Source organism: Elgaria multicarinata, chromosome 3 (genome assembly GCF_023053635.1).
Source record: "Elgaria multicarinata webbii isolate HBS135686 ecotype San Diego chromosome 3, rElgMul1.1.pri, whole genome shotgun sequence".
In the NCBI taxonomy this organism is placed as follows: Eukaryota; Metazoa; Chordata; class Lepidosauria; order Squamata; family Anguidae; genus Elgaria; species Elgaria multicarinata.
This window is the reverse complement of record NC_086173.1, coordinates 46,723,604-46,751,214: the sequence shown is the minus strand read 5'-3', so window position 1 is coordinate 46,751,214 and position 27,611 is coordinate 46,723,604. Positions and strand designations below refer to the sequence as shown.

Below are 27,611 nucleotides of genomic sequence, written 5' to 3'. Positions count from 1 at the left end.
TTGTACGTGCCTTTTGGTATGTACAAAAATACCTACTGTAATTAATCCTGAGTCAGGCATTCCAGTACATAGCAGGCCTGGCCAGCTGCCTCTTTCTCATCCTCCCAAAGAATAATGGGGAATGGGCTTATTCACATGACACAGCAAATAGGGTCTTGGAGAAGAAGAACAAAAAATAATCCCAGTAAGCAGGGAACCCTGATGCAAACAGCTCAAGTAAATAAATTCCATTGATGCTTGACTTGGAAATGTGTTGTACAATGAGGAAGTGGAGATAATTCTATTTCTCTGACTTATTTTTTGTTGCTTTTCCTAGGAGGTAGAAAATCTTCTGGAGACGGTGCTGAACATCTTAAATAAACAAAACGGGTAAGTAAAATGCATGGGGACTTTCTTTACAACATACCTGGTTAGAAGCAGCTCAGTTGAAGTGAAAAATTGAATCTTTGAGGACAGGTCTGCTCACAACACAAACAGTGTTTGGAGTCTTGAGCTAGTTTTACTGTTCAGTTTGTCTTGTTTGTTCATTCTGTCTCTCTCTCTCTCTCTCTCTCTCTCTCTCTCTCTCTCTCTGAGAAAGAAAGCAAAGGGAGCAGTTGCTTATAATACTATACAGTTGTAGAATAATTACAAAATATATAATTGTCTTCAAATAATAGTTACCTTTAATATTCCTATAGACTTTACAAAACTATTTTCAAAATAATTCTATAGGAAGATTTATTTGACTATGATAATTCCAAGAATATATACATATGAACTTTCTTTCTCTGCCTTCCTGGAATCTAATTAGAGGTGTTAACTTGACAAAATAGAACATTTTCCATTTTTTCTTAACTAGTCTTCTGATTTGGAAGATCCTCAGTCTTTCAATTACTTCTCCTTTCAATTATCTGTTTTAAATGCACACTCTCCTCATTCAGACTCACAGGCACCTGAGATGTCAGAGTGATTTGATAACCAGTTATATCCTTTATAACAATTGCCAATAGTCTACACTCTTTTTACACATCCATTGCGTTCATGTGTAACGCATGAGGGACTGCAAAATACCAACAATTATTTGCGATCTTGCTGTAAATTCAGTGTTTAATGGCATACAGTGCCATGTCTTATCATGGCATTCTCTAAGGTAACGTTTTTTAAAAAACCTTTTTTTAAAAAGACTTTTTTTTTAAAAAAAAATCCCAATAAAAATCTTAACTGAGAACAAACACATCTGAGGATTGTCTGTTCTCTCACTCGAATTCACCCATTTTTTCTAGCTGCTCTGCATTATTGGAACTGTCTTCTGGAGTATCTGCGGACTGCTCCTTCAATCTCAGTTTTTAAGGCTCAGTTAAAAACTTTTCCTTTTTCTAAAGCCTTTGGTATCACTCCTTGAAAACCGGGTTCTAATTTTGTTCCTTCACTACCCTCCCCCTCCCACCAGTTTTAACTTTTAATATTTTATTAAATTATATTTTTACATTTCTAGATTGTAAGCCATTTTGGCAGGGAGTTATTTTATTGTTTTGCTCTTTGTACAGTGCCATGTACATTTATGGTGCTTTATAAACAGATGATGATGATAATAATTTTATTGGTTCACTTGTAACCTACCTGTGAGGACAGGCAGGGAAGATGTCAGCTTAAATCCTCCTATGAACAGGAATTTAATGTGTATTTCACTTGCAGATAGTATTTTTGCCAGATTTCAATTATCTATGTCATAGAGGTAATTGCAATAAGAAACCCTGTAAAACAACTTGGAGAAGTTTTTCAGGGAATGTCTTCTCCTCTCTGGGTCTCCCTGTGTATTAAGGTCATCATGCAAGACCCTGCTCCATACTCTGTCTTGATCAAAAGATCAAATACTTGCTCAAAAGATCAACAACTTATTCAAGGCCTTGGTGACTTGTTACTTCTTAAATTTTATCAGTTTTTCATCCTTTGTGACATTTATCCGATACAGCTTTTCGGGTGTATTCCCTGAACAAAGAAATGGAAGAAGTACTCTGTATATTGAAATAGCTCTTTTTTCCATAAGCTGTCAGTATTTTCCTTCACAACTACTCGAACCACTAGTGGAGAAGGATGATTAACAAGAAACCCATTTATTATTATACAAAAATTCCAAAAAAGCTGATGTATCCCATAGTTGTTAGACAATAGTGGTGTTGGGATACATCAGCTTTTTTGTAATTTTTGTATAATAATAAATGGGTTTCTTATTAATCATCCTTCTCCACTAGTGGTTCGAGTAGTTGTGTGCGTTCAGGCACCTTATATATATTAGTCATTTAAAAACTACTGCCTTCTATTTGTTTGAGTATTTTCCTTCATACAACATTGTAAATAAATTATATTTTACTTCCAACAGGCTAACAGAGTAGAAACTCGGGTAAAATTAGAAGCACCAGTATGACCTTCTGGGCTTATTTATTATGCACATGTTTTTATTTGCTCATAATCCAACTCCTTGTATTGCAAAAATAATTAAGGTTTTCCACAATATAGCATGCTAGAGCAGGAAGCTTGGAACTTCTCGGTGCATGTCTGCCTATTGCTTCATCATATAATATGCAGCAGAGTCGAAACAGTAATGCGATACAAGATTCCAACTACATCTGCTAAGATTGTTTCAAGCATTCTTACACTTGCACCTATGGAGGTGAGAATCTCTCTCTATGATGTTACTTATTTATAATTCTATTTGTGCCACTGTTTGCATTCTTTTAAGAAGCTCTGAGGGAGTGAAAAATAATATGTAGAATTTCGTTCCCCCCCAACTGACCACCTTGAGAGCTCTCCATCAGAAATGGCTTTGCTTTGGAGATTCAGTCATTTTGTGTGCTTGCTAGACAATGGACCAGTTGCATCCCTGTTGTGCAGTACAAAAGAAGTGAAAGCATCTTCCTGCAATTTATAATTGACATGCATATAGTTGGCTGTTCCTGGAAACAGAATGCTGGCAGTCAAAGGCCTTGATCTGGTCCAGCAGGTCAACTACATATTTAGGGCCTTTTAGATCCCCACCACTAACTGGCAAGCATCTGCTCTTGAACTCCATGCTCTTATGTCAAAATGTTTCCTGGCAACAAACTTTTGTGCCAAAGGACGATTCTGCATTAGTCTGGAACTCACTTACCCTTCGACGCTGACATTAGGAGGCATTTAGTTATTGTTAAGCTAGGACGGACTAGGAAAGGAATAATAACTTCTTTGGTCAAGAAGGCTGAGAAGCAACAGTCATATATGAAGATAATTACCATCTGAAGTGCAGACTCTGTACTTAAATAACAGGACATTCCTCACTCTGTGCCAAGTTCTCATACACAATTCCACATCATGTACACTGTATGTCCTAGATTTTTACATTAAACCCCTATGTTAAGTGCTTGACTCATCGTACTGACCCGGTTTACATGTCATGGTGGCAAATTGTGGTCTATTTAACCACACTTTGTAGGAATGTGCGCTGCATGCGAGCCACTTCCACTTTCTGTAAACGTGAGAAACCAGTGTGACGTGAGAAACTCATGTGACGTGAGAAACCAGTCTAGGGGCTAAACAATGCAGTGGTCAATCCAATGGTTAACCCATTTTTTTCTGGGTTAATCGCTGGGTGGTTCTCACATCATTAACCTAGTGTTTGCTGCTGTGAAGTGTTTTTAACCTCTATAAGTCACCCAGAGAGCTTTGGCTATTGGATGGCATAGAAATGTAACAAATGAAACGAAATGGTTTACTGTGTGCAGTACTGTGCTGGCCAAGATTTCTCATCCCTTCCCAGTTGCGTCTGTGTTCCAGAGACTACACAACTGATTTTCTATCCATATTCCAGTGATGTTCCTTTTTAATGAATGGAATAGTGAAAACAGGGCACAGTCAGGAGTTGTAGGTCTCTAACCATGGCACTCTCGAGCAGTTGCAGTAATTTCCTGCTAGAGAATAATCAGTCATGGCAGTGTCAATGAAGCAACATGGTTATGCTTTTGCTAGTGGTGGATTGCTTGTGCTGCTGTGGGTGAGGCGAAAGGGAGGGTAGTATCAGTACAGTGAAGCCATTTGGATTGCATACATAGCATTTAAGTGGTTCTTGTATTTGTGATTTCTCATTCGCTTTTTTTTCAGTAACATACTTTTTCTGTGGTGCTTATTTCAGTTAGCTTCGGATAGTAATTGATTTTAACTGCTTTTAATGTGCTATGATTTGATTGTATTTTAACTGCTTACATATTGCTATAGCTGTTCTCACTGAAAGGCGATATATAATCATCACTGTTTAGCATATTTGGCACATCTGAATTTATATAGTTGGGGAGAGCTTAGTTTTCTTGTGGCTCATGGTTTGGATTTGAGAAGTTTATGGGTTATCATTCTTATGGTAGAAAGATCTATACAATAAATTATTTGTAGGGTGGCATAAAATGGTCCAGAACCATTTTCTTGAGTCCTGTCAGAGTCCTCCCATAAACCAGAACTTGAAACCATGGTTTGAAGTGGATTTGCATAAAAACTATGATTAATACTAACCGAGGAAGGAGTAAAACTGGTGAGGAAGCAGGGGAGGAGCATGCATCTTTGAGGGAAATGCATGTTGCATGAAATTGGTTATTAACATAATGTGTGGATACAATATCAGTCAAATTAGTTAGTTTTAATGGTTTTTTAATTACTATGTTTTTGAGGTGGCTATCCTGAGGAAGCATGCTGTTTGTAATTCTGTTCGGCTGTTTGTAATTCTTTTCCTTTTGCATAATAGGTTTCAAAAGAAAAAACCATGCAGAATACTCTAGTGGCACACACATTCCAAAAGCTTTGTGAAGATACCAGGAATTGGTTTCGGAAAGTTCTACCAAAAAGTTTGCTACAAAATCATTCACATTCAGTTATGTTTACTTCTTCATTTGAAGTTGAGGTTTGTATTTTGGAACTACACTTATTTTCCAATCTCTACTTTAAACTTTGTCACTAGAAGGTGTTTTCCTTTTCAGCTTCATGTTTCTTTCAGCAGCAATCCTTATCATGGAAACATGTCTCCCTTTATGCTTCTCACATATTAAGAAATCTTTCAGAGATGATTGAAAGTTTTGTGTTTTATTTTGGCGCAGCTGTGGGATAATCAGGGGTCACTCATCCAATGATGTCTCTGGGAAAGCCTCTTAGGGGTTGCTGATGCCCAGATGCCAGTCACCATGGCCTGCCGGAAGGAGAATAGAGTGTGTTGTTCACTTCTGCTTTTTTGAAATTGTGCCCAAAGCAAAGAGGGGAAGAGGGGGAAAAGTGCTGCGTGTTAAAGGAGGAGCTTCTAAGCAAGCCACTAAAAAGTAAAGCCTCCCAGCTCGATTGCCACAGTTCACTCCTTAGCGGAATCTGACTGGGCCTCTCCACCACCTCAGAATTGGTGAAGCAAATGCTGCAGCTTTATTGCACAGCTGTTCACTTCTATCCCCTTGAATGCTGGCACTCTTTACTTGTAGTAGTGTAGACTCCTATAAATGTTGTGGCATTTGCCATCCTAACCTAAGCAACCATATTATAAAAGACTCTTATCAGTCATTGATAATAAAATTACTTTAGGTTTTGATTTGTATTTTAGCTATTATGTTACACTATTATTATTATTTTTTAAAAAAGTTATGCCAATTCTTCAAGGGGATTTGAATAAAATAAAATCATGCAAATGCTTGACGGGTGGGATTCACTTCTTGTTCGCCGCGCGGAGAAGGCAGAGCACAAGCAAAGCCTGTTAAAGTCCCTTCCTCAAACGGAGGCTTGTTGGGTGTCTTGTGGCTCCCACCTCCATCTTAGTTGCTTGCCCTGGTCTAGCACTTGGGAGAATGATGTAGGCACCTATTCCCTTTAACTTGAGGCAGGATTACATTTAAATCCAGAAAGCATAAGAAACCTGCAGTCAAACTCTGGCTTTTTTCTGTTTGTAAAATGGGGCATAACCTGTTTGATTAAACTGCTTGAAATAGGCCATGAATTCTCTCTTTCTTCTATTATAGCTGATCTGTTTTTTATACCTTGAAAATCGTGTCTCCTAATAAATTGTAACGATGCATTCAGGATCTGATGTTGAGGAAATAACCCTAAAATATTGCTTTTTTTCTGTAGGCATGGGATCATTTTTTGAAAATAAACTTTCCTAATGGAAATTTTACAGAAGAGTGGAAGAAAATTTTAATTGCAGATATGGAAGGCAGAATCAAACAGGTACCAAAATGATTTATCATTTCCCATGAAATTCAGGAGATCATCTTTATACTAAGCATTTTCATGTGAGTCTCTGACAACTAATTGGGGTATGTAAATATATACTTCATAAGACACCCCCCCCCTTTGGGGAGACCCCTTAGGCTTTGGCAGGTAGGCTAGGCAGGTGGCTGCCTAGGCAATCTCCAAAGCCACCTTCCCGCCAATGCGTCACTTTCATGAAGCACTCCTCAGAGTGAGTGACAGAGCAGCTGTTGCTGCCCGTTCTATGCCTCTGAACAAGGGATTGGAAGAGCAGCACACCAGGGAACTACCAGGCACTCCCTTCCTGCTACTTTTGCTGCAGCAGGGAGGCGGTAACCTGCTTATAAGCTGGGTGGCGGCAGCAGCTGCTCTGGAGAACCGCAATGTCTGCTTTTACTGCTGCAGCATTTGCTGGAGCAGGAGAGTGGCCAGCGGGGCTCTCCCAAGCTGCTGCCTGCCCTGTGCCTCACTTTGAGACGGTTAGGGCAGCAACAGCATTGGGACTGATGGCCTTCCTGGCAGCAGGGAATGTGGTATCTGTCACCTTTCCAGATCTGTCGCCTGAGGCAGGGGATTCACTCCACCTCATGGGAGGGCCAGCCCTGACTGGAACATGAGATCTGTTTCTTGGGCCCTACTCAACTAGATTGAAGTAGAACGTAAGACTATCTAAAGTGCTAGGAAAAAAGATCCTTGCTTACCTTTCGTTACCTTAAATTTCTTCTGTACCATGTTTTCTTCTTCTTGTATTCTAAGTATCTGGAATCCTAGATAGTGCTTTGTTTTCCTTTAACTCATCCTTAATAGGAAGCTGCCATTAAACGTATTAAAGTCTACTGCTACTGCCATGAAAAATTTGAGAAACTTCATCCAACGATTGGCAAAACTTTTGAAAACTGTGCCATAGATGCGATTGGTTCAGCATACCAGGTAAAGTATTATTATTATTATTATTATTATTATTATTATTATTATTATCCTCATCCTCATCCTCAACAATATTTATATACCGCTCAATTATTTAACACAGATTCTAGAGCGCTGAACATAGGTATAAACAAAAGAAACAAGTTTAAAAAGCAAATTAAAATTGTTCAATTTAAAAACAAGGGAACCCGAGAAACAGTGGCTAGTCAGTTAAGGAAGGCTTCTTGAAACAGATGTTTTCAGGAGGTGCGGAAGCAGCCTAGTGTTGGGACCTACCTGACCTCCAGGGGCAGAGAAGGGGCCACTAGACTAAAGGCTCTGCTCCTGGTGGATTCCAATTGGGCCACAGGTCCACGTGGAACCACCAGAAGCATGTCCTCCTCTGACCTCAGTGATCAGTCAGGTTGGTAAGGGAGAAGGTGCTATCTTAGGTATACTGGTCCCAAGTTGTTTAGGGCTTTGTACACTAGTACCAAAACCTTAAACCTGGCCCAGTAGCCAATAGGTAGCCAGTGCAATTCCTTCAGCAAAGGAGTTATATGCTGAAAAGAGGCAGCCTCTGACAACAGCCAAGCTGCTGCATTCTGCGCTAGCTCCAGCTTCTGGAGCAGACTTAAGGGCAGCCCTGCATAGAGCGCATTGCAGTATTCCAGTTTTGAGGTTACCAATGCCTGTACCACTGTGGCCAAGCTATCCCTGTTCAGAAGAGGCTGTAGCTGGCGAGCCAGCTGAAGCTGGTAAAAGGCACTCTGAGATGCTGTGGCCACTTGGGCCCCCAGTGACACTGATGAATCTAAGAGTCATCCCCCCCCAAACTATGAAATTGATCTTTCAGAGGGAGTGCAACCCCATCCAGAAGAGGCAATGAGCCTATCTCCCAGACTTGGGAACCATTCACCCACAGGCCTTACCAGGATTCAGTTTCAGTTTATTGGTCCTCATCCAGACCATTACTGAGTTTAGGCACTGGTCCAGGATTGCAAATTATAAAAACAGTTTGTGCATAATTTTGTATTACTGCACATGTTTTATGTCTTATGTAGGAACAAAGTAACCTCCTTGACCTGATATCCTCTTACAATCTAAGCAAGCTGGGAAAACTTGTATCTGCAGCCATCACAAGATCTTGGCCAGCTGATGAGAGAGGAAAGACTATGAGAGACCTGGAAGGTGTGCTAAATCATCTGCTTGTTTGGCCAGACATCAAGCATATTTTCATCTTCAATGGTATGTCTAGTATTTAATCGATATGGCGTGTTTGGATGACATGTTAGCCAACCCTGCCCTCAGAGCCTCCTCCACGGATGACTGTTTGCATAGTGCACTTCAGTGACATGCAAATAAATCCTCTGCTGAGTAGGCCATATGGGCAAGGTTGGCTATTGCTTCCTTTCACCCCTCTCTGTCCTCACCACAAAATGGTGATGCTGGTTCCCCCTTACCTAATTGGGGCGCCACCATTCTGTGGAGATGGGCAGAAGGGGGAGAGAAGTTCCCCCGCCTTCTTGCTGCATGGGTGCCTAATGGCGCCTGTGGTGAGTGTCTTTCCGCAGCTGCTGCTGCAAGGACTGGCAGGCTAATCTCCTCCTGAGGTCAAGGAGCAGCGGCAGGAGTTGCTAGTGTCCCTCTTCCCCAGCACTTTGTGGCAAACAAGGAGGGTGTAGCAGGAAGGATATCCCCCGCGGTTTGATGTTACACATCAAGCTGCAGGAGACATCCTTCACATACCTGCAAACCATTTGGAGATCAGCTTAAGGGGATGGAAGGAGCTCCTTCCATCTCCTTGAGCCGATATCCTGATGGATCGTGGGTTGGGTTGGGGGCAAGGGACGTGCATGTCTCTGGGAACATGTGGGGCGCTGCAATCAGTGGTGCCCCACCCAGGGATGGCATGTGCCTGTCCCGGGAAGTGCATGGGGCACCCCTGATCACAGCATCCCACCAAGTAATGGCATGATCAACAGCTCCTCAAGTGCTTCCCGGGACAGGATTATTTTCCATGCCTATAGAGCCCTGCTGGGCAATAGCAGTTTGTGCCACTCTTATGTTGCGACTCTGTAAGCATGTGACATAATCAATGGAGCCCGCCGCACAACACAATAATGGTTTCACAATAATCAACGGTTTTGCAATAATCAACTCTGCAAACCGTTGATCATTTGTGTTGGTTATTTCGGGGAAATAACCAACCATGGTGTGGTTTTTTCCCCCAACAGACGACCCAGTAGTCATTGGGGGACTGTTTAAGCAACTGCTGCTTAAATAGTCCATTGTTGACTAATGTTATCCAAAATGAGTCGTAGAGTTTCTAAAGGAGTAAATTAAGTTATTTCACATCAACACGTAGCTGAATAATAATGTATAGTGCACATTGTAGAAAGGGAAAGTTACCTATAATGCAACCCAGCACAACAAACACCCTAAGTTCTGTCAGGCAGAGTAAGAGAAATGACAGAGACTTTCTCACCTGCCATCTCCTCCTTTGTGGTATTTTATGCTCAACAGGCCTCTGAGTCCATCTAGCTTGTTCACCTTCTCAGGGTGGGAACAGGAACTGAGAGGTTTGTAGATCCAATCTCTCCCTCCTGCCCACTTGCACACCCTCTTTCTTCCACCCTTGTCCTCTTCTGAGGTTGTGACACTGACCTCTGGAGAGGAAGCCACTATTGAGCCTTCCACAGTGACTGGGAAGACTGTGTGGAAAATCCAGAGTATTCTATGACCCTTCAAGACACTGTCTATGGTCTAAAATATTGTTTTCTTCAGGTTTAGCAACTGGATCACAATTGTTTTGAGTATGGTGACATTACAAAATGGTGGATGAGACAAAGAAGTGGGGATAATCCAAAGTGTTCATCTTGTATGCAGATGCTAACTTAAGCTGTTTAAAGCCCAAGGATAAAGGCTATTTACATGTTTTTAATTGACTTGACAGGTGCAGATGGAAACATTCTTAACCAACTTACTGATGAAGCTCAGGAGCTAATGGCCATCGCTGACTCTGTATACGTGAATGTTACTGATCAACTCAGGACAGGCCATATCCTAGTTAAACATTTAGAACTAATTCTAAAGAACAAGAGACAGTTTCTGTCTATTTGCGAATTGAGTAAGTGTGTTTTCTGCATATATAGATGAGAGACATAAAAATAGAGATGCATTGCCCTTAAAGATAATTTAATTATATGATCAAGTTTTAGATCATAAATTAATATGTACAATTACATTTCTATATGGGTAAAGGAACATACTTTTTTGTTTTTGGATTGATGCACATATGCTGTAGTAGGCATCTTAGTGGAGGCATATGTTTAAGAGAGGAAAATTTATCTGAGAAGGTGGTGTTTGCCATCTGCAATTTTAAAGTGTTGCATTAAAAACATTTTGTTCAAAAACCTGCTGCCTGTCTAATCAAGGGCACTTTTTATTGATTAGAATAAGTAACAAAATCTGATTTAATCAATTCAGTGTTGCAGCCTAGTAAAATCTAAATAAAATAATAGGCTCTAGAATGTATTTCTTAACTGCCTTCTGAGGCAATGGTTTTCCTAAGGTAGTTTATTATATAAAACATACAATATTAGATATAGTACAATATCCTACAATGTCTACTCACAAGTAAGTCCTATTATTTTCAATAGAGCTTAATTGGCGGTAGCTATGTAGGATTACAGCCTTAATGGCTTGCACTGCAGTATGTGTGGGGATAGCAGCAGCCCCACTTAAGCAGGAAGATACTAACAGTGTCTCTACTCAGGAGCAGAGCATCACACTGTGGTGGAAACTGAGACAATGCTACATTTTGGCCACCATTTCCAGCTGAATGTGATGTGTTTGACCCAGTTGCTATGTCAGTTGGGATATGGAATAGCAGTCATGCAAGACAAGGGCATTTTGTGGGAGCTTGAAAACAAAAAGTGTGTATTTCAAAGGGACCAGGCATGGCTGGCCAGAAAGGATTTGCCATGGAGCGGAACAGAACAAGGAGAAGAAGAACTGTGGGTGATGGCTACCCACTTCCTTTTGATTTATTTGATTTATTTAAGTGTTTATATATTGCTTTGCTGCACAAAGTGATGTACAGTAAAATCATACTATAAAAACAAAAATGATAACATACTTTAAAATATGGGTCAAATGTGATTTTAAAAGGCTTGGCAAAACAATTCAGTTTATACTACATGTCTAAAACTCATTAGGGATGGAGCCAGCCAGACCTCTCTTGGGAGGGAGTTCCACAGTTGAGGTGCTGCTACAAAAAAAAAAGCCTTGTCTCATGTATTCACCAACCTAATCTCTCTTGGTGGTGAGGCATTCAACAGGGCCTGTGATGAAGGCCACAAATTACAGGTAGGCTCATATGGCAGCTGGTGGTCCTTCAGATATCCTGGCCAGAAGCAGTTTCAGCCTTCATAGGTCAAACTCCGCACCTTGGATTGGTTACGGTCTGAGCCAGCAGGCTGGGAAAGATAAGAGACGAGAGTTCTGGAACTTAGTTTGGGAAATGTTAGAGACCTTGTCTTTAAAAAAAAATTAAAGGCACAAAGGGCAGGACATGGTGCTGTTGCACCATGTCCTGCCTTGTTGGTCCCTGGCCGATGGCTGGTTGGCCTCTGTGTGAGCAGAGTGCTGGACTGGATGGACCCTTGGTCTGATCCAGCATCATGGCACTTCTTATGTTCTTACGATTTTTAAAATGATGACTAATTAGCCATTTTCATTTCAGAGTGCAAGCAATTTTCAGCCCAGGAGAAATCAGACCACAGATTGATACTAGAAAAAGTGCTCGAGTTGAGGCAGCAAGAAGTACTGGTTGTCAAGAGAGAGCAAAAATGGTTGGGTTCCCTCTTGGACATGTGCAGGAGAGTACAAGACTTCGTAAAAGGTAACTTTTTAAAAATAGGGATAACTTTAAAATGAGATTATTAATAGTTCTCCTTTGCAGTCAATCTTATTTTGCCTCTAAAGTTGGGAATAGAAATATAGCAAACGGGGATGAGAAGGCAGCAGAAGCTTCCACTGTCAGAAAGGCAGAGTGATCTAGGTCATGAAATTGTGAAACTGTAAACTATATATTAATCTTGAGATTGGTGTTTGTCGTTGTAATGTGCATCATTATCCAGCAAAGTTAAATGCTAAACCAAGTTATACTTTTTTCTTCATTTTTCAGTGGCTATTGCTGACGTGGAGCAGAAGCACAGTGAAAATCTGGCCTCAAAAGTCCTGAATGATGTTGTGAATGTGAGGAATCCAACTTCTGACAGTGATGATGAAATAGAGACCTATTACCACTTGAGTCCACCCGTGAAGGAGATATCTAAGCATTTGTGTAATATTAAAGAGAGCCACATCTTCCGGTATTGTTGGGACTGGGCAGCCAAAGAGCTGGCAGAGAATGTTGATGATTCGATCACTGAAGAGGACGTTGGCACTTTGAACCTTGATGAAGTGCCTCATTCCTTATTTACTCCTTCTTACAAAGAGTTTCGGAGGCTCTACAATAGCCTGAAATCTGGAGAGCTCAAATTTGCTGAGGTAGATGCTCTCTTCAAAGACTTTACTAATAATTATGAGGAACTGAAAAATGATTTCCGGACTATGTGTAATTTGATGTCTCAAAATGATGGAGAATGGATAGAAGAACGGATTCATCAGATACAGCAGTATCATCAATTGCATTTGGCTGTCGACTCTGCTAAGATTATTGATAAAGTCAAGGAATGTCTGAACCTTTCTGGTGATTTCAAAGTCCTGCTGCGTTTACTGAACTTTGTAAGTATATCTTTTACAACCACCATTCCAGTAAACTTAAAAGGTTTTGAAACTGGTTCAAACCTCTTCTAAGGTTGCTAGGATGCACCTCCAATGGATCCTAAATGTTATAATTGGTACAGCTCATATAGGTTAGGGATAAAGTTGTTTAGTGGTTTAGATACTAATATCTTTTGATGTTGGCATGGTTTTTAAAGCACTGGAGATAGGGCGCCCTCTCTCTCTCTTATTTGGTGCTGTCCTGATGCTGAGATGCTCTTTGTTCCATGCAGTAGGAGGCAGGCCCAGCAAATAGCCAGCTTCCGAACACTGTGGAGGCAAGAGAGAAAACTAGCCTTAGGGCAGATGTTATTGATATTATTGTGATTTTATTTTTATTCTTATCATTATTGTAAAATGAGGAATGAATGAATGAATGAATGAATAACAGAGCTCTTCCCACTGAACTGTTATTCCTCTTGAGCCTGACTATCCTTCCTAGGTTCTGTCCCCTTGCTGAAGAGTGCTGAGCATTAAAGGGGCTTTGGGCTACAGCTGAGCACTCAGTCACCTCTCCACAAGTTGATGTTGGGCAATGCTGCATTGTACACTGGCTATGTAAATCGTCCAGAGAGCTTCAGCTATGGGGCACTATACAGATGATGATGATGATGATGATGATGATGATAAGAATAAATAATAATGTAATTGTGGAGTGCATTGTCCTTGGAGGCAAGTATCCTGGCCCCTTGCTGAACTTAGGCCCAGGGGCTGGGCTGGGAGTGGCAGTCTCAAGCTTGGGAGTCTTAGGTATTTTTGGTCCTGAGAGTCTTTGGTTCTGGGACTGGGGGTTTCAGGCACTTTCTGTCTCAGAGAAGTCTTGACAGCTTGGAGAGTGTTTTAGTTGACTTGTGATGTCTGGGTCCTGTGCTTCCTCTGTCAGCACCACTGGCCTCTTAGCTTCCGTGTCCATGTGGCTGCTGGACTCCTGAGTCATGAGTTCCTCTCTCTGCCCCCCCCCCCCAATTTTTTTGGTGTTGACTGTTGTCTAACAGTACTCATATTACATTGCTTTTACTACATATCATGGACCCTATGAAAAGTATTTTTTAGAAAATATTTGAGGCTACATTTTCTTATACTAAGAGGAGAAAGCAAGAACCCTACTATACCCACACAGTCCTCACCTTTTTCCGAGGTTAAACAGTCCTGCACTGATGAAATAACTGCACAGCTATCTAATGAGGAGATCTTCAGATTACTAATCCTTCCACTTGTTTATTTATTATCTCTCATGCTTCTTTTTCAATCCCAAAGTGTTCAGATTCCCCTGAATATCAGAGCGGATGAAACTTTGCCTCTCCCATGTTTATATTGCAGATACGATTCCCACAGATCACTTCTAGCTGGGCCTTCTGGTTTTAATCCTCCCCAGAAATTCCCACTTCTGATTCTAGAGGAGGATCCTTGGCTCCTCTCATGTTGAACCTGTCTTTGAGAGCCCACCATATCTCCCCAACCGAGTTCAACCCTTCAAGTCTAAAATTAACCAATCCTTCGCTCATTGAGTCTATGCAGGAGGTGTCTTTCTCCACCTCCTTCAGAGGCTGGTTATCAGCTAAAGTCAGGAGAGCTCTTAGGTTCCATGGAGGAACAAGATGCCCCATGGTGTGTCATCCACCACCTCCACCCCGCTTTTTCAACCCCCTAGTGTAGGATTCCCAGGCCCTAGATGAGCCAGGACTGTCATTCCTCCGGTTCTGGCCTTTAAACATGTTTCCACTGAATCATGGGATAGATAAGGTGCCTCCACTTAGCAAAGTCCTGCTAAATGTCTACTCTTTGACAAGGGATTCATGCTGGAATGAGCAATTTGTCTGAGGATTACTGGAAGAGAGTGGAGGTTCTCCGCTCCCTCTCTCAGCAATCCATATATATTCCCTGCTGCTCCTAGTAATCTCTCTCAGGATCACTAGGATGTGTGGACACGTGGGTGCATCTGAGCCAGTATCACATGTTGTGCACCCCAGGTGTAGTAGGTTAACTTTCCAATAGGTGTGTCATGATATCACTGGGCAGGTTGTGAGAGTTTATAAATTTTAACCAGATGCTATTTGTTTGTAGCATCTGGTTGTATGGACAAATTTGCCTCATTGCATTCTCATAATTAAAAGTTACAAGGGTGTGGTGATATTCACATTATAGTGTGGCTGGATGCTACAGATTATCTTCTACCTACATGGTTTGTATGCACTCTGCAGGAGATTGTATGAAGCTACTATGTTATCTACTTTATATATCAAGCAGTCTCTTCATTGAATGTTTCATCCTAGGATGGCATCAGCACAACTGGTTCTATATTCATAGATTCTTCCCATGTGGTGAAATTTCTTGCTGAGAGACAAGGCTTCTCCAAAGGGAAATGTGTTTTAATTAATGTTTGCCTGCCACAGGGATGCCATAGTAATCTGGCAGGTTGAATTTCCTACATGGATATTGCAATTCCACTGGTTTGGTCAATTACCCTGAACTTGCCCGATTCTATCCAGTGTTACTTTCTGTCATCATCCCCACCCACCCCGCCCAAAAGTTGCTGAATGTTCAAAGTCATGCACAAATTATTACATGGAGGTTTAAGAATGTGGATCTGTATTTCATTGAAAGAAATGTACAGTATCTGGATTTGGATGAGTAACTGAATGTAGAGATGTCAAATTTCCAGAAATTTTGAAGCCATGGAAAAAAACTTGTTTTCCCCATTTTTTTTGGCGGGGGGGACAGAAATTTTCGGAAAAATTGAAATAATGCAATATTAGCACTTTTTACAGATTGAAAGTCACTTTGTTACTTTAAGAACATAAAATGTAATTATGTCCAAGTTGGTTTGGCATAAAATTATTATATTTGGTATATTAAAACTAGTGTATTCAAACAATTATTACAAATTTAATTTATTTTTTTTTACTTTTTTTTTCTAACAAATGGAGCTACAAGTTCCTGAACTGTTAGGGACACCTGAACTGTAAGGAACCTCTTTGGCTCTGCCAGTTTATGAGGAGCAGGCAAAAACAATTTTAAAAAACAACAACTGAAGAAATCACCAACATTAGTAACAAAGAAAATTATTTTTGTCTCTGCTAGTCCTCCAGTGTCAAGACATAAAGCCCCCATTTCCATAAAAAGAACTGAGAAAAATGGGTGTGGGGGGGACATCAAGATTCAATGAATATGCATGAAATTTAATCAGACTCACTTTCTGACCTATAGTTATCAGTATTAGTTTCAGTCTCTGCTTCCATGGAAGTGCCCCCTAGAGGCAGAAATGCATCTTCCTCTTGCATTTGAGAGTTGTAGTCTCAGTTTGCAACCTAGGACTTGCTTGTCCTTGGTGCACAGACATTGTAATAATCTGATACTGTACAGTTTATAGAAATCATTTGGAGAAGTAACTATCTGAACACCTTGTCTTAAACATTTAATTCATCATGCTAAAATAAAACATCCCGTAATTTGTTTTTTCTTCATTTTTTCCAATTTTTTTGGAAAAAACCCAAAAAAGGCTTTGGGAAAAAATGTAAAAAAATCCGGGTTTTTTTCAGGGGGTTTCTGGGCCTTCATATCTCTAACTGGATGTCTATCTGATTTATACCTGCAGCTCTTAAAAGTAATGATATCAGAAACAGTCCATGTAGCTCCTGTGGATCTTCAAGAACATAGGGCAGAAATGTGGAGAAACTCCATGGAAATAAAGGGACAGGATTTGCACATTCCTAATATGCAGTATTGTGTCTTTAATTTTTTTGGTTTTTTTTTTGCTTTTCAGACAGATGGATTTCAATTCTTGCAGCAAGAAAAGCTCTCTTCCATGAGTCCTCAATTGATGCGTGCAAAGAAACTGCTGCAAGACATCACTGAGCCACGTCGTAGGTGTCTTGAGGAGCTTGCTCTTAGGAGGGACTTTGTCAACTGGGTCAAAGAGGCTCTGGAAGGTAGAACAAATGCACATCTGCTGTTTTTTTGTTTCTTGGCCTTGGGCTAAAAATAACTGGGACTGATACTAAATACATTAAGATAGATCCTGTTATATGTATTTCCTCTGCTTGGCTTTTCAAATTGGACAAGTTGAAACTATTTGCATTTCTCCTATTGCTTTTCAGGAATTGATACATAACTTTTGTCATAGATAAAAATTCATTATCTCATAGATAATGAATTTCCTGGTATCTCTCACTAAGTACTTTCTTTATTTCCCTTAGATATAAATGAGCTGAAGGTATTTGTGGACCTGGCTTCTATCTCTGCGGGAGAGAATGACATGGATGTAGATCGTGTGGCTTGCTTCCATGATGCTGTACTTGGCTACTCCTCCCTGCTGTATGAGTTGACGCGGGAGTCAGGGTTTGACGAGTTCATGAGGTGTTTAGAGAAACTGTGGAAAGCGCTGGAAAGTGACCGCAGCCTCCCCAAGAAACTGGTAATTTCTGCAGCAATATTTTAGTCTATCTGTGTGTTACTTGCTCTTGTGATGCTGGGTATTTTCTGGGTAAAGATACTAAGGGAGCAATCCTATGGCTGCTAGATATTGTTTGAGGGGGTATAGGATTGTTTGGATCCCCCCCTCCAAGGTCTGAGACAGTGATCCAACCTCAGAAAGGGGAGTTGGAGATTTGACCACCCCGACCCTTTGCAGCCAGCCTGGAAAGAACCCCACTGGCTGCCCTCTGAGGTTAGAAAATGAATCTCAGAGGAGGAGGAAAGGGACCATTTGAGTGGGCGGGGAGGGGAGGAGAGGAGACTGGAGAGGCCAGAATACAAGCTATCCTGAGGCCTATCCAGCCTCCTTACCTCTTTCTGTGAAACACTGTTGCTAGATGGGAAGAAAGCCTATCTAGTGACAAACGCAGTGCGGGAAGATGGGAAGGTAGAGATCACTTCCGCCACTCCTCCTGCCCTCCGTTAAATGATCAGAAGCCTCTGAGTTTGGGGGCTTCCTGTCATCAAGGGCACAATGGATAGGATTGTGCCATAAATTGGTTTGATCTACTGTTCAGGAACGAGCACAAAATTGAGATGTTGAAGTTGAGCTATTGCAGGGATATCCATCTGTAACTATTTAAACCTAAAGTCTACCGAGCAGTTTGTCCTTTGTATGTGAAAGGAAATTGAGGGGGGGGTGTATTCTGCAACATGCACTGCAGTTTGTACATCATGTCGATTGGAGAATTCAGTCGCATGTTACTTGAACTTCATGAGGTATCTATTTCTGTGGTTGACAGCACAGAACATGGTGCTGTCAAAGTTCTTCAAACTAAAAAATTCTACGGTTGGTTCTGAATTACCATTTGACAGCATATCAAACCTCATCACCATCTCTGACATGCCTTTGTCTAGTCTAGTTTCACTGTGTAATTTGATATAAGAAAAAGGTATGGGGCTTTTGGGACTAATCCAGATTATAACTTCTCCATACACCTTACAGTGTGATTCTGCAAGATACTTGGAATGGCTAAAAACCATAAAAGAGAGCCATGGCTCTGTGGAACTATCCTCTATATCACTGGCAACTACAATCAACACCAAAGGAATCTACAAAATTAGGGCACCCACAGAAGGCCAGAAGGTGAGGAGTTCTTAGAAGGGGCTCAGGGCATACTGTTCCAGTTCTTCTAACATTTCTGCTAATTTCTTGGTAGCTATTTTTTCTTACAGTGCACTAAAATGCCTGCTGTAAAGTGAAGGGTTTAGCAAAGAACAATACACGTGGAATCCCAACACGAACACCATCAATATTTTAAACCATATTAATAATGTGACCTTTTTAAGTACACCTCATTGTAGCCTGGTTTCTCTATCAGTTCCTGGTGTCTCATATTCTGAGCAACAGTTTTCTAACGTGGACCCAGTCTTAGGTTGTAACTGTTAGTATGAAACAGACTAGGGGTTTCTTTCATAGTTTGCATATGACTGTAAACGTGAGAATTTGTTTTCCTGTGACTTCTTTCTTTCGGTAGTACTTGCTACACCTGTTTGGTAGCAGCATTTTGTTTCCAAGGAAGTTGTAACATCCCCTTCATTTGGTAAAATGGTTTCAGCATGTAGCACAGTCCTCTGTTTACTTCTCCCAACAGCTTTCCCTAGAGGGGGGGAAAAACCTTACATGACTGCATAAAGAAATAAAACAAAAGTAAAATTCATTTGTAGTCACTATTATTTGTTGGAAGGTTTCTCTGGACACTGTCTTGTGCCTGGCCATCCCAGAAAGTCATGGTGACCAAGAAGAGGTACGGCAGTACTCTTTGGAAGACCTCCGAGAATTGATGAACAAGCTGATGCTGATGTCAGGAAAAGTAGAACAAAGTGCAGAAGTAGAGAAGTTTTCTGAGGTAAGTTTTCAGTTATACTTTTTTTACAATACTTATTGACCTGTCGAGTGTGTGGTGGGGAGGATAGGATCCTGCTTCCAGTTCTAGACTATATTGAAAGACTATAGAGATTAAGAAGAAATAGTTGTATCAGGCATCTTGTAATACAGTTTGACGTGTTCAGAGATTTTTTTTGCTTATTGTTGAATTGTGATAGGAAAGTGCTGATTAGTGAGTTTGTTTCTGAGGGTAGTGCGGTTTCTTCCTCTGGTTGCACAGAAGCAGTTCTGAGCTTGAAATCAGGTTGGGATTTCTGTAGTCCAACCTGTAGATGCTTCTTGGTTTCAATGACCCCTGACAAAATTTAAAGCGAAAACCATTAAAATGCTAACATTGTGAACATTACCTTTCATGGACAGGAGTTTGCCTGTTGAGAATGTTGAAAAGATTAAGAGCCAAAAAAGGGGGGGGGGAATAACATGAGGATACATGATATTATCCTTGTACTGGCTTTCCTTGCAAAATGGGCAAACGTTGGATATATTATTATTTCTAATGTATTTCTAGAAACAATTTTCTGTAGAATTGTGAAACTTAACGGCTTCACTGTAATGCAGGGAAGGTTGCATTTTCAGTATGTGCACTGGTAAGGGCTGGCTAAAGGGCTCTTTATCTCTAGAATTGTTGAATCCTGTTCCAGATTGTAGTGCTATTTTTTTTTATTGAGCGAAATATTGTTTCATTACTAAAATACCAAGGCTGATGCAAAATAGAGCTGTAATTAATCATTGGACACAGTGATCCTCTTAAACTAAAAGTGAATTTGTTTAAATAGAAGAACCTATGTCAAAATAGAAGTTCCTCCCTATCCACATTATGCATAATGTTGTACACCTCTCTCATGTCTCTCCTTACTTGCCTTTCCCCCCCATGCTAAGTAGTTGCAGCTGTTGTAACCTTCCCTCATAGGGGAGATGTGCCAGCCCCTTGATCATTTTAGTTGCCCTTTTCTGCACCTTTTCCAGCTCTACAATATCTTTTTATGAGTATGGTGACCAGAACTATACACTTGGAATACACAGTATTCCAAGTGTGGTTGCACCATGGATTTGTATAAAGGCAGTATGATATTGATAGTTTTATTCTGAATTCCTTTTATAATAATGCCTAACATGGAGTTTGCCTTTTTAACAACAGCCGCACACTGGGTTGACACTTTCATAGAGCTATCCACCACAATCCCAAGAGCTCTTGGTTGGTTACTGCTAGCTCAGGTCCCATCAGGTTATACTTGAAGTTCGGATTTTTTGCCCCAACATGCATCACTTTACACTTGTTTACACTGAACTGCATTTGCCATTTAGATGCCCATTCTCCTGGTTTGGAGAGATCCTTTTGGATTTCTTCACAATCCCATTTTGTTTTAAATACCCTAATTAATCTGGTGCCATCAGCAAATTTTATGTAACATAGCAGGCTGGTTATAAGAACCAATTCCTGGTACCATCTCCATATGTTTTGATTTTAGTGTCTTAAATATATCTTTAATTTAAGACAGTTCCTCATGTCAGATTGATAGCTCCACTACATTTTAAATAGTTTTTATTTGTTTTGTTGACTATTATGCTATTAATGTATATTTATTAAACACTTTGGAGGTATATTTCGTGCTGAAAGGTGGAGTGAAGACTTCCTAAATATCATTTGTCCCATATAGCAAGCTGCAGCCTCTGCTGGTACTGTTTTGACTCTAAGCAAATAGAATTAATTGAGACCTGGCTGAGGCATTTTGGCAATCAGGTTGTTAATGGGTAATGCATGCTTTACCACTTAGTACCATTTAGATTCATGTGCATCATTGTGGTGTTTACTTTTCCTCAGGTGTTTTCTAATGTTCAGAGACTTGCGCTGTCATTCATAGACCTTTATTCTGTTGGAAACATGCTCTTCCGATCTTGGATTGCTGATGTATATTGCTCACCCCAAAATGAGTTCTCTGTTACCATGGACTTCAATTTGAATCCTAGCTGTGAGCTTTTTGGAAATGGACAAGTGACAGAAATTCTGCCAGCCATATGTCGAAAGATGGAGAATTTCCTGGAAAGGTGGAAGCACTTCATATCTAAGAAGCGATCCCAGTACTTTTATCTGAATTACTACACGGCCGAGCAGGTTGTCTTCTTGTGCAGGGAAATTGGCTCAAAATGCCCCAGTGAGGCTGCCCTAATGATGCTGTCATTCATAAAGCGCAACTGCAGCAAACAAGATGTCCAAGAGGTCTCCCAAAAACTGGAATCTAAAAAAACAAAGAGGAATTTTGCTGATGTATTTGGACTGATGGAAACGGGGAGAGAATTGATTGTACAGCTGGATTATATCTGGGAGTCCTACATGGAGAGTGTGGGCTCGTTCCTACTAGGCTGCTTGGACATTGAAAGCCTTGGAATTTTCCTGGATAAACTGGCAAGTTTGGAGAAGAGGAGTGTTACACGAATATTGCCACAAGGTCTTCAAGTTGGCAGGCCCAACCTCATTCTTTGCCCTCGCTCTGAAGTCTTAACTTCAGTCTTGGCCATCTACATGAACAGCCCATTGGAGATGCTACCTTCTTATGATGAGGTCCTGCTGTGTTCAGCAGAAACCACCTATGAGCAAGTGGAACTGTTTTTGAGGCGGTGCCTCACTCCAGGATGCAAGGAGAAGAAGATTTACACCTTGCTGTTTGCAGATGAGTTGAGCTATGATGTTGGCTACAGGTCTGAGGAGCTGTTCCATAAGCTTCACTTAATGCATCAGGATGACTATCGCCTAGTGATCCTCTGCAATTGCGAAAGAGAGCACTGCTATGTCCCCTCTGTCTTCAGTCAGTTCAAAGTTCACATGATCCCACAACAGCCCCTGAAAGACATTCAGAATTACCTTGGGAATCATTACAAAGCCATGCAGCTTTCAAATTCATCAGCTTCTGTCTTCAAGAACCAAATGTGTGTTGGGATAGTATCTTCCAAAAGAGCTGGTGTGGGTAAGAGAACTGAATTCAAAGGGTCTTCCATCTAGAATTCAGAAGGTTTAGGCCCAGTTTGGGTGTCACACTAAATCATAATTTAGCATGACAAGTATGAACCACAGCAAGCCTCAGGCTTATGTCTCCCCCATCATTTCCATTGTGGCTGGCTGCTAGAAGGAGCTTGGAAACTTCCATTTCCAGTTTAGATTAGTCACAGATCGTTGTGAATTTTTTTCTGATCCCAACAATCTGTGGCTAGTATTAACTTTGTTTGTAAGAAACCTACTTCAAATCAAGACTTACGAAACTAGGTTATTTAAGCAATAGCTAATATTAACCACAGTTTAGGGTTCAGACAACACTAAGGTTAACTTAACAAATAAAGAAATAAATCCCCATAAGGTTGTTAACATGTAGGGCTATTTGCTTTTAATGATAGCATTAAAATGGTGGTCTCATTACAATATTCCTGAACAAGCATTGGCCCTCTCTCTCCATAGCTTACAGATCGACTGCACAAAATTTGTGGCCTTGAGAGCCACATGTGAATTTGGTTTGAGGGCTGCATTTGTGTGTAAAGGAAGGCAAAACTGAACCATCCTTTAAGGGAAAGCTGCCATCAGGCTTGCTTAGCCTTCTTAGTTTTGCTGAATCGGGGACCAAAACGGTTTCCTCGATTCCCAGAGCCAAGATAGAAATAGTAGCGCCAACTGCAGAGTAACATTAGACTTAACACTGACCCAGTCAGTAAAGAATACACAGTTTTAAGTGGCAGGTAATTTATTTACCAGAGGGAAGAGGGGAATTAGCCAATTGGTACAGACAACACAGTGCAACAACAAGATATTTGAAAACCCAATACAGACTGAAAATAAAAGAACTAGAACTACAGCCTATGTGTTTCTTGGCATGGGCTTTCTCATAAGCCATACCAGAAATGAAGATTCTTGCTCTAAAAGCAAGATAAGAATGAACGCAAGGGCTCAACGACCCTCCCCAGTTTTATACACTAACTGTGCCAGTCTCCAGTTCTCTCCCCATCCGCTCCTTGAGGAAAGGTCGAAAGGAGAGGTGACATTTTTCCCATAGGTCCAGGTGAAAGCAATTTCCACACCCATGGAACTAGGGACTTTATGACTTCAGGCTGGAGACATCCAGAGCTACAAGAGATAAGCCAGATCCCATCCTCCCTTCAGGTGTTCAGATATTAGTGTTTTTCCCCAGAGCCTCTCACAAGGTTAAACAGCTCACAAGACTTTGCTACATAAAATGGATGCCTTACTAGAAAACTGAGTTGCTCACCTCAAGGCTGTGGGTTGTGCTCCACCGCTTTAAGGTATTTCTACAAGAGCATCTTGGCTATTTTTCATTTCTCTTGTTTTGAGTTGTCCATAGGTTTTCATTTTTATACTGCTTTTTGAGCACCTCTAGTACGTAGATTGCCACAGGAAAATTTGGAAGGCAAAATTGCCTAAAGGAGCAGGCTACGGTTCCTATCCAAATAGTTATGCTTGAGAAAAAGAATTTTAACCTGCTGTTTTGTGTCAAGCTTGAAGGTGACGATGTTCATCCCAAGTTTGGACAGATACTGGGGAAGAGTTAATACCTCTTTAACTGAGATGCTGAGTTTTCTAAAACAAAACCCAAAAATGTAGTCCCAGTACAGATGGCATCAGCTGTGACTGGTGTTTGCAGGGTGGGGGGAAATGGTTTGTGCTGAACTGCATCATGTGAAAATTAGATCACACCACCACCACCAATTCCTACTTGTTAAGCAATACTTAAGACTCCAGAAGCTCTGTCTTAAACCAATTCACTGTGTTTTTATTTCTCTTCTATATCCATTCATATCTAAAATGTGATTTCGTTACTAACGTTAGGAAAATCGCTCTATGTAAAGAGACTGCATGAGAAATTGAAAGCAAAACTACAGAACAATACAGTGCCCTTAAAAACGATTCGGCTGATTGAACCCCATGTAGATGAAAGCAAAGTTCTGAAGTCTCTCCTCCCATTCCTGGATCATCAGTACCAGAAACAGCCCATGATATTTCATTTTGATATCACTTCTTCAGTGAGTATGCTTCAGTTTTCACAGAGGTTGTTCCTCACAGGTTGTTTGTTTATTTATTTATTTATTACACTTATATACCGCTCCCATAGCCAGGGCTCTCTGGGCAGTTTACAGAAATTCTAAAATTGAGATAAAAACAAGTATACAAAATTTAAAACTCTAAAACACAGAACATACACACATAAAGCATTAAAAACCGATTAAAAACTAAACATGTGGGTGATTAGGATGTGCCGCCATATGCCTGGGCAAAGAGGAAAGTCTTAACCTGGCGCCGGAAAGATAGCAGCGTTGGTGCCAGGCAAGCCTTGTCAGGGAGATCATTCCATAGTCTGGGGGCCACCACCGAAAAGGCCCTATCCCTTGTTGCCACACTCCGAGCCTCTCTTGGAGTAGGCACCCGGAGGAGGACCTTAGATGTTGAACGTCGGGAGAGGCGTTCCGTCAGGTATTGTGGTCCCAAGCCGTGTAAGGCTTTATAGGTCAAAACCAGCACCTTGAATTGGGCTCGGAAATATACAGGCAGCCAGTGCAAGTGGACCAGAGCAGGTGTTATATGGTCAAACCTTCTGGTTCCTGAAATAAATCTGCCGTGATTTTGTTGGTGGATATTTTTATAACCAGTGAGGGGGTGGGGCATCTTGCCTTTTTTGTCTATCTATTTATGTTTCTGTATTCTCTTAGGTCAAGATTGGAATTCCAGAATTTTTGTTCAAGCTATTAGTTTTGCAGTACCTGGCAGATATAGATGGGAAACTCTGGCTGCGGAAACAGTGTCACTTGTATATCATAGAAATTATTGAAGCAGCTCCATCAGCCAAAAAACAAACAAGATCTGTAAGTGCCTTTGAATATATATCTACTACGTTCTTGATTTGCTAGTGCACATTTTGTATTACGGAAGCTGCCACCTACTGAATCCTATTACAAAACTCCCATTTCAGTGTTCATGAAGTTGAACTACAATATAATAATAGTTTTAGCATCTGTCTACTAATGCTGGTTGTATTTGAAGGTAAATGTACACAGTCAATGTCTTTGAATTTCTGTGGCGGCTGTGAAATAATTTAAAGACTAAAGGAGATTGGAGAGGCTTTGGGTCCGCCCCACTGTGGCATTACAACAGCAACTGGCAGTGGAACTGGGCCACCAGGGTAGGTGGTGGCCTCCGCTTGCAGAGCTCCTCTCCGCCAGCAGGAAGGCACTTCTAACTAGGCATGTGCTCCGCTCCGATTAGGAGCGGAGAAGCAGTAGCGGAGCGGGGGGCTTCGCCTGCCCTTAAGGCAGAGGCGAAGAGGATTGGGGGCCGGCGGAGCATGGCGAAGAGGATCGAGGTGAAGGCGGATCCTTCGCCTCGATCCGGAGCTCCGCTGGAAAGGTAAGTGGGGTTTACCGGGCCCTGCCGCTGTCGCCCATGCGGCGACAGCGGCAGGGCCCAGTAAACCCCCCCTCCTCTCCCTTACCTGCCTCCGTCCGTGGGTCCGTCGACGTCTTCAATTGAGCCCGTGGTTCCAGCAGGAAGTCTGGGCCGCAGGGCCCGGTAAACCCCCCTATGGGGGGGACCGGAGCTCTGATCCGGATCCGGAGCTCCGAGCGGAGCGGAGTGGGCACAGGCGGAGTGGGGGCGGGGCGGAGCGGGCCGATCCGAAAATGGCGGATTTTAAAGTGAAGCGGAGTGGGGGGTCTGTGCACACCCCTACTTCTAACCACTCCTAACACACACACACACACACACACACCAGCCAGAAATTCCGGGGGTTAGGATCCCTCTGTTAATTGTTAAAATTATGTATAAACTTCTTATATTTATACTCCCTTTTCTACTTTATACTCCTTTTCTACTTCGTAAAATATTGTTGAAGGATTATTTTATATTTGCACACTAAAAGCATATGAAAAATCTTTTTATTGAATAGTCAGCTCCCTTTGAACCTTCATTGTTTTAATTTATAGGTGCCTTTTAAAGATTTTGAAGGCAAATATGTGAGACCATAGCTACTTCTGGTCAGGGCCAGGTTTGGGAACGGTAGGTCAGTCTTCACATCTGTGCAATTGCCTCTGTGATGGATGGGTGGTTAGGGGATGAATCATAGAACAGCAGAGTTGGAAGGGGCCTACAAGGCCATTGAGTCCAACCCCCTGCTCAATGCAGGAATCCACCCTAAAGCATCCCCGACAGATGCTTGTCCAGCTGCCTCTTGAATGCCTCTAGTGTGGGAGAGCCCACAACCTCCCTAGGTGACTGATTCCATTGTCATACTGCTCTAACAGTCAGGAAGTTTTTCCTGATGTCCAGCTGGAATCTGGCTTCCTTTAACTTGAACCCGTTATTCCGTGTCCTGCACTCTGGGAGGATCGAGAAGAGATCCTGGCCCTCCACTGTGTGACAACCTTTTAAGTATTTTAAGAGTGCTATCATGTCTCCCCTCAATCTTCTCTTCTCCCGGCTAAACATGCCCAGTTCTTTCAGTCTCTCTTCATAGGGCTTTGTTTCCAGACCCCTGATCATCCTGGTTGCCCTCCTCTGAACACGCTCCAGCTTGTCTGCATCCTTCTTGAATTGTGGAGCCCAGAACTGGACGCAATGCTCTAGATGAGGCCTAACCAGGGCTGAATAGAGAGGAACCAGTACCTCATGTGATTTGGAAGCTATACTTCTATTAATGCAGCCCAAAATAGCATTGGCCTTTCTTGCAGCCATATCGCACTGCTGACTCATATTCAGCTTGCAATCTACAACAATTCCAAGATCCTTCTCGTTTGTAGTAAAGGAACTTTCCATCTCCTTACCATCGTTTCATCATTAAGGACATGGCCATTGCAGCAGGCAGAGCAAGAGGCAAGATTAGGCTGCGTTCTCCTCTTGAGTAAAATGACTGGACGATTCCATCCCTGCTCTGCATGTCAAATTTGATGGTCTTCTAGCTAATCACTTTATAAATATAACTTTCCATCCAGACATCAGAGCACATTCGTAGCAGATAGTAAAGAAGTATATGTGTTTGAACTGTAAATAAACTTTTCGGGCATTTTTTAAAATATACAGTAGTATTGGATGCCCGTGGCAGAGAATTGGTAAGCTCATTTTTAGGGGAGTTTGATTTGGGGAGAAAAAGTCAGAGACATAGGTGAAATGGAAATCATGAGCAGCAATGAGCTGGTATTGAATTGGCAGTCTTGCCAACAATACAAAATTGTAATGCTGTGTGGAAGTGGTAAAGATTATAAGAAAGGGGAAAATAAAGTGCATGAGTGAACAAAG

General features: G+C 41.5%; 1 protein-coding gene across 1 annotated transcript in view; it reads left to right on the top strand.

Annotated features, from left to right (window-relative positions):
* The window catches only part of LOC134394556 (E3 ubiquitin-protein ligase RNF213-like), a 101,812-nt gene that overhangs the window by 24,849 nt on the left and 49,352 nt on the right, over positions 1-27,611 (top strand). The window contains exons 13-28 of the mRNA XM_063120118.1: positions 317-369; positions 2,500-2,653; positions 4,748-4,903; positions 6,106-6,204; positions 7,036-7,158; positions 8,199-8,382; positions 10,091-10,264; positions 11,882-12,040; positions 12,326-12,927; positions 16,730-16,895; positions 17,163-17,380; positions 18,386-18,526; positions 19,128-19,289; positions 21,150-22,290; positions 24,156-24,349; positions 25,034-25,186. Coding sequence (XP_062976188.1) covers positions 317-369; positions 2,500-2,653; positions 4,748-4,903; positions 6,106-6,204; positions 7,036-7,158; positions 8,199-8,382; positions 10,091-10,264; positions 11,882-12,040; positions 12,326-12,927; positions 16,730-16,895; positions 17,163-17,380; positions 18,386-18,526; positions 19,128-19,289; positions 21,150-22,290; positions 24,156-24,349; positions 25,034-25,186 — 3,879 coding nt within the window. The remainder of the gene's footprint in view (positions 1-316; positions 370-2,499; positions 2,654-4,747; positions 4,904-6,105; positions 6,205-7,035; positions 7,159-8,198; positions 8,383-10,090; positions 10,265-11,881; positions 12,041-12,325; positions 12,928-16,729; positions 16,896-17,162; positions 17,381-18,385; positions 18,527-19,127; positions 19,290-21,149; positions 22,291-24,155; positions 24,350-25,033; positions 25,187-27,611) is intronic.